Source organism: Eurytemora carolleeae, unplaced genomic scaffold (assembly GCF_000591075.1).
Source record: "Eurytemora carolleeae unplaced genomic scaffold, Eaff_2.0 scaffold1999, whole genome shotgun sequence".
Taxonomy (NCBI): Eukaryota; Metazoa; Arthropoda; class Copepoda; order Calanoida; family Temoridae; genus Eurytemora; species Eurytemora carolleeae.
The window spans coordinates 18,028-25,510 of NW_019397889.1; the positions used below are offsets into that span (position 1 = coordinate 18,028).

The 7,483-nt window shown below is 32.9% G+C and overlaps 1 protein-coding gene across 1 annotated transcript in view; it reads right to left on the reverse strand.

Annotated features, from left to right (window-relative positions):
* Positions 1-1,777: 1,777 nt before the first annotated feature.
* The window catches only part of LOC111716241 (ubiquitin carboxyl-terminal hydrolase 22), a 10,458-nt gene continuing 4,752 nt past the window's right edge, over positions 1,778-7,483 (reverse strand). The window contains exons 6-12 of the mRNA XM_023491679.1: positions 6,235-6,333; positions 5,472-5,552; positions 4,301-4,411; positions 3,384-3,464; positions 2,646-2,785; positions 2,364-2,505; positions 1,778-1,953 (exon numbers count right to left, since the gene is read on the reverse strand). Coding sequence (XP_023347447.1) covers positions 1,894-1,953; positions 2,364-2,505; positions 2,646-2,785; positions 3,384-3,464; positions 4,301-4,411; positions 5,472-5,552; positions 6,235-6,333 — 714 coding nt within the window. The 3' untranslated portion in view covers positions 1,778-1,893. The remainder of the gene's footprint in view (positions 1,954-2,363; positions 2,506-2,645; positions 2,786-3,383; positions 3,465-4,300; positions 4,412-5,471; positions 5,553-6,234; positions 6,334-7,483) is intronic.

Here is a 7,483-nt window from a genome sequence, read left to right on the forward strand (position 1 = left end):
TTGATCTCCCTTCATTGTATATCAGTTGTAAGTGTACAGTACAGAAACTATCATCCCCCCTGTTTTTAACTTATTAAATCTGAACTAAATTTTTTATCACTCTATTAATGTTGGAAGCACAAAAAAGACAGGTTCCAGGATTAAGAGCATCAAGTCAAGAATTTTACTTCTATTATCAGATTAACGAATAAATGCCGCAAATTATTTTAATGATCAAAGACGATATCCAAGTCGTCTCTGAACTATCGTGTTTCGTGGGACAACCTGTAGTTGACAAGTAAGGTCTGCTGTGCACATTAGTAGTACTATTTTAATTTTCAACAATATTTCACCAAGTTTTTATGGATAACCGATTCCAAGAATTATTCTAACAATTTTTAGCCCAATAATGACGCAAGTTCAACGATTTTCTGTACACGTTGGTAGCACGATTTTAAACATGCTTTTTTATAAACATTTTAATAATTTTCAGCATATAGAATGCAATGGTAAGATTTCTTTACAGTAAGGTAACAGTCTGAATTTGCCGAGGAATATTAAAGATTATACTTTATCTTAAAAATGCATTTTGCTCCATTGCTTTTAAATAGACCTCTTTTCATAATTTTCATCATTATTTTGCAAATAAGTTAAAATTTATCAGTACATACATACTGTGTATTCCACTGAACACGGAAATTAAGAGACGACTTGAAAATCGTCTTCGATTTCCGAAAGTTTAAAATTAACAAAGAGTGTCTCTTAATAAAGATTGAACGTTTGATAAGTTTTGAAATTGTGGTCTGCCTTCAACTTGTATCTTTATGATTGACGGAGATATTCAAGAGTTGGAAAGATTTAAATTTCATTTGATAAATCAGAATCTGGACAGGTTTGTTTCAACTGGAATAATACAAAAATTGTGTTCACGTAATAATGCCAAGCGGAACAAAGACAATATAGAAACGTCATGTAATTCCTATGTTTACTGAGACACCCTGTACAATATCTGAAGGATTTGTTTGAAATTAAATTGATTTTTTACGGTCTAAGTCGTATGTTGCAATTTTCTCAATTTATAAGGGCGCTGAGTTATTCGGTATGAGACGTCTTTAACAATTTTCACTTTATAGAGGCAACAGATAGAAGTAAGATTAGTAACGATCAAAAGCGCTTTTTTATCGCATTAAGCCTATACCCCTTTCATTTTTCGCGAACACTCCCTTTAAAAACTAAAGTTTTTTAAAAAGGAAGGTAAAAACAGGCAGACCGCTTATTGGAAATCCCGGAACTACGAAAATACAATGATGTTTCTTGTTTTGAATATGCTTTCAGTGGGATCAAATTCAGATAAAATAAATGTTGCGTGTTGATCTAAGATGGTTTATAAGTAGTCACTGATTTTCCTTGTTTTGGGACACCCTGTATCAATAATATAAACAAACTATCTTCTCTTTGACTAATTGAAACAAATTTGTTAGTGTAAAATTTATACAAAACATACATCGTTTACATTTTATCACAACAAATAAAAAAACGTGAAATGTAGCGTGAATATACGTAATTTTCTAACAATTTCAATAATTAAATTATAATGTACGAATCAGAGTATTCAAGAGTATATATCTTCTTAGAACATCATTTCCACTTCCTTAAAATCAATTTTCTTTAGGAATTTGGGGGAAAAAATCTATTTTAGGTAAAAGCATCGAAAAAAGGGGAATGCTCAATTCCCCCCCCCCCCCNNNCAGGGGTATTTAGAGTTCAACGATTTTCTGTACACGTTGGTAGCACGATTTTAAACATGCTTTTTTATAAACATTTTAATAATTTTCAGCATATAGAATGCAATGGTAAGATTTCTTTACAGTAAGGTAACAGTCTGAATTTGCCGAGGAATATTAAAGATTATGTTTAAGAATATTCCAGTTTTTGTTTATGGTAGAACAGAAGATATCCCTCGCTGTCCAGAACCTAAATAATATTATAGTTAGCAACAGAACAAGGAATGGTGTCCCAATGGACACGAGAACTTTTTTTTACCACATACACGGGATTATTTCTTTTACACAAACACATTAGGAAGTAATAAAGTTTAACAATTCATTTATAGGGTCCGTCCTAGAGAACGATTTTTGGACATGTACAAAATTGATAGGAGGGGGGGGGGGGGAGGTCCAAAAATCGTTCTCTAGGAAATTACCCATTTATAACCCCTACGAAATTGACAGAGAAAAATTTATTCAATTACACGAAAAAAGAAGATCAGTAATCTTGAAGTAATGGTTATGACCTAGATCCGGATCCATCTTTTTCAGGACCAATCCAGGATCCGGATCCGGATCTGCATCAAAATAAAATAGATCCTAAGCACCTATTTCTACCTGTGACATTGATGCCGGAAGTATCTGATGGTCGTTGCAATGAAACCAAAGGTTCCCATGCTGTCGGATATAACTAGTGTAGTGCCCAGCGTCCAGATTTCCAATATGATTTATCACTCCAAACAGTTCATACTTGTTGTTACTAAACAAAGAAGTAATTGCTTTATCAGAATTCTAGGTACAACCAAGCCGATAGATGCACCAAATATTTTATTTTAAAGGACTTTACTTTGTTAAAATTGATTATTTTCAAATCTGGTTTCTGTGGGGGCGTTTATTTACCTTGGTGCTCCGACATACTCCTCCTTCTTCCCCCCGTTGTTCCTGGCGTGAGAGATGAAGGGGGTCATGTCCAACTCCTCCGGGAAATCCACTCTAGTCGTAATCTTCTTGTGCAGTCTGCTCGAGTGCTCGAACCTAGATCAATGTTGAGTAATTGATACAAAACTAACAAGGGACAATAGACGTTGTGAATTTCAAGTGACAATAATTTTGTAGCGAATCAAGTTCAATTCACAACAGTACCATTTAGATCTCTATTTGAGTAACAATGAGAATTTTTGTTTTCTATCTATAACATGTTTATATTGGCTAAATTCCTTGATATTTTCCATAACATAGATCATCAAGTCACTTTGATAGGGAAACCAAATATAAAAGACAGTTTTTAGCTCTATACATAAAGGTATAAAAATCAATGATTAAAGGGTACCCCTGTAAATCGAACATGCAACACTATAAATGGAGTGACCCTAGAAATAACGTTTCAGTAAGATTTCGAAACTATTTTAACTTTTTTTTCAGGCAACGCCGGGCCCTTTAGCTAGTGTCTAATAAGATCAAATCATGTCTAATAATAAGGTCAAGCTATGTCAAATATGTCAACAAATGTCAAGCTATGTCAAGTATGTCAACAAATGTCAAGCGAAGTCAATCTGTCAAATAAAACCACGACATACGAGAGCCTAGTAACAAAGACAAAACTCAAAAGAATTAAGTCAAAGAATATAGAATATTTGCCTGATGAGAATTGCACCCAGAGCAACGGATCTTTGCCCCGGAACCAAGATGTTCAGGCTGAGTAAATCTCTGCAGACAATCCTATACCATTATTGATTACTTCCGGTTTTATTACTTGATCAATTGATTAGTTCCTGTTTCATTTCTTTATTAATCAATTAGTACCGGTTTAATTTTTGGATCGATTGATTAGTTCCGGTTTAATTTTTGGATCGATTGATTAGTTCCGGTTTCATTTCTTGATCAATTGATTAGTTCTGGTATCACATCTAGATAGATCGGATAGTTAAAGTGATTTCTTGATCGTTCTCAATCGAGTGTTTGAGGGTTAAATCGAATTTTTTGTTGGAAGGGGGCAAACAAATTATATGATGGTAAAGTCTAAACACATTTATACCCATTTACGTTATAAGCCAAGTTTATCAAATTTGGATCAGCAATGTTTATAACTACGACCCGTGTGCTCAACAGAATTAAGAATTGAGAAGCTATGATAAAAAGGCGAAATTAGTTGCTTTAAAAGTTACAATTCAAGGAAATGACTTTCTTAAATTAAAGCGCTTGCTCTGAATTTTTTATTCTTCTTTTAATACAATGTTTAATACAAATAACCCCAGAAATTCGCAGACATCGTAAAAATGTATAAAATGTCGTTTTTAAACATAATGGAATGTTGCAGATATTTTTTTTTAATTGATTAATTATATGGAGCTCTTTAAAACTGTTCACTCAAATGTCATGGCGATTTATTTATTTATAAGTTTCATGAGATTTAGCTAATTATTGTAGTAAAAAAAATAATGAAAAATAAGAATAAATACTTTTTATGTCTCCGAAAATCTGGCTTGAACTGTAGTTTTTTTGGAGGTTATTCAAGAACTTTTACGTCTGGTAATAAATATCCAACTATGACTGACCTGTAAGGATATTCCAGGAGCAGGTGTACCAGGTATAACAGGAGTTCCAGCAGGAAGGTCCAGGGAGATATCCCAGAATGGATCAATAGTAGTGGATACACCCTTACACACCTGGATAAACATATATAGCGGATACACCCTAATATACCTTGATATGCATTAAATATAGTGGAAACACCCTGACACACCTAGATACACCCTACACCTGGATATACATTTAAAGCGGATACACCCTTACACACCTGGATATACAATATACATATATAGTGGATACACCCGTACACACTTGGATAATCATGTATAGCGGATACACCCTAATATACCTTCATATACATTAAATATAGTGGAAACACACTGACACACCTAAATACGCCCTACACCTGGATATACATTTAAAGCAGATACACCCTTACACACCTGGATATACAGTATACATATATAGTGGATACAACCTTCCACACATACGCACAAGTGTGTAAGTGTAACAACGCGCAAGTGTGTGCGCGTAATAAGGAAATGTATATTCTAAATAGTAAAAATGGAAATAGACCAAATGCTTAATTTCAAAACATGGTGGGGAGCAAACTCCTTCATTCTTTTCTTCATGTTCTTTTTGCTCATTTCCTACATTTTGAGGCCTCTCCCGGTGTTTTTTGTGACATCGAGTTATGTCACTCATATATGTATGTATATGTATATATATGGTATCGTAAAGATCACAAATTAAGAATCCCCCAGAGATGGAGGGATAAAAATGATATTGTAGGCCCACTGCCTTCACAGTAAATATATAATGTTTACAGTGGTAATCCTGAAGTAAGAAAAATGGCTGAAACAAATGCTGTATTCTTGAAATTGCAATTTAGAATTGTTTTTACAGATGAATTCTTCATTAATAAATTTATCATATGATGATAATAATTAAGCAGAAAAGCTTAAAACATTTTGGATTTCATAAAAATCTTAAGAAAACTTTTGTATCAAACGACTTTTAGCAGTCTAACCTACACAATTAAGTTTTATTGGGGGGCCCCTCCAGGGACCACTGACCAGGGGTTGATGAAAAAAANAATTTTGCCCAATACAGCAAAGAAAATCTTGAATATGATCTAAAAAAAGAGGGGGAAAGAGATTTTTCAAGAAAATATACACCCCTGGCGCGGCATTTTACCTGACAAACAAGATCCGATTGTAGTTTCCCTGTGAAGATAGTGTCCACTATACAGGTACAGCTGGAGGGGGATATATTCGTCTAGATAACCAAACATTCATTCATTTAGTTTCTTCTAAATCTAATATGAATCAATACTGAAGAAGTTCATAGGGAACTTTTGTATCGTTAATCCTTTCATCTGACGGATTAAGTTTATTCCCTTTAGCTTCCTCTGGGGGTTAGACCAATTTGAACAAATCTGCGAAAACATAAGTCTGCTGTTAATCAGTGATGAAACACTCAACTTAAGCACTCAAGCATAGTAGATTAACACTGATTAAGTTGTGTTTAGGATTCATAACATTTGGAGCATTTAAATAAAAATAATGATATGTAGCTCGTTTTTTTTCAGTTTATAAAAATTACTAAAAAATAAATATGTACTTTGTAGTTTACAATCGTTAACAAATAAAACAAATTTAAATATAAATTGATGATAAGCAAATTATAAATTAACAAAAAATATGGTGTCTTAATTTATCAGTTATAAATGCATAGATATTCAATGCATTAAAACAGAAAAAATTAAATAAAACTTTAGTTTATTTCATGAAAATGAAAAAAAGAAGAACAATGTTCAGTGTGGATCTTACACTGTTAATAAAATTAATTTTAAATATGAATTAATTTGAAAATCCTTGTAAACAAGGCATAGGGATAGCAAATTGATCCGGTAACATTTTTAAAACATTGTTTAACGTGAAGTGAATGAATATGGTTCCTTGTATATAAGATGTCTGTGAAGAAGATCCAGAAGAGCAATAAAGAATTCATGCGCATCCTGCTGTTCATAACCTTGACAATCAATCAATCGACCAATCAATCAATCAATCAATCAATCAATCAATCAATCAATCAATCAATCAATCTATCAATCAATCACCAAACCAATCACCCAATGAATCACCCAACCAACACAGCAAATAGATGTTTGTTTTAAGAGTCCCCTAGGTTAAGTGAAGTAAAACATGCTAACAACTCCTTCAAATTAGTCACAAACAATCCCTTGAAATAGTCAAGAATCCCTTGAAATAGTCAAGAATCCCTTGAAATAGTCAAGAATCCCTTGACATAGTCAAGAATCACTTGAAATAGTCAAGAATCCCTTGAAATAGCCAAGAATCCCTTGAAATAGTCAAGAATCCCTTGCAATAGTCAAGAATCACTTGAAATAGTCCAGAATCCCTTGACATAGTCAAGAATCACTTGAAATAGTCAAGAATCCCTTGAAATAGTCAAGAATCCCTTGAAATAGTCAAGAATCCCTTGAAATAGTCAAGAATCCATTGAAATAAAAATATTTTGGCACCCACTCTACCAAAAGTGCTCTTGCACCTAATATTTACTTTCTGGAAAATTTAACACAATTAAGACGACATTCACGACAATTCAGTAATTTTAGAAATTAGAAATGTCATTTCATTATTTCCAACATTTCCGGCCATTTCAACATTTACAGTAATTTCAACATGTCTAGTCATTTTAATTTGACCGGTTATCTTAACATTCCCAATCATAACATCATTATTACATCATAATTAAATTACCGGAATTTTAACATCAAAACTTGATATGATGTTAAAAATTCAGGTAATTTCAACATTTCTACTAATTTCACTATGTCCGTAAATTTCAACATTGTCCGATTATTTCATCATTTCTACTAATTTTAACATGTCTGAGCCGGAATATTTTCATCCGTACTTTTTGCAAACATATGACGTCTCCACTTACTCACGTCCTAAATACGGAGGAATTAAGATATGTCTAAATGGGATTTTCTACAACATTTAGTGTCCGACCATAAACTGCAACATCGCGCGACCCCTATAGACGAAAATAAATAGAAAGCTGTTCAATACACTGCAGAATACATTTTCAGGGATGCTTTTTATTGACGACTTTCAAAAATATTAAATTCTCAAGAAACAGCATTGGATTATAATAGTTTTCGATTGTTCATTTTTTTA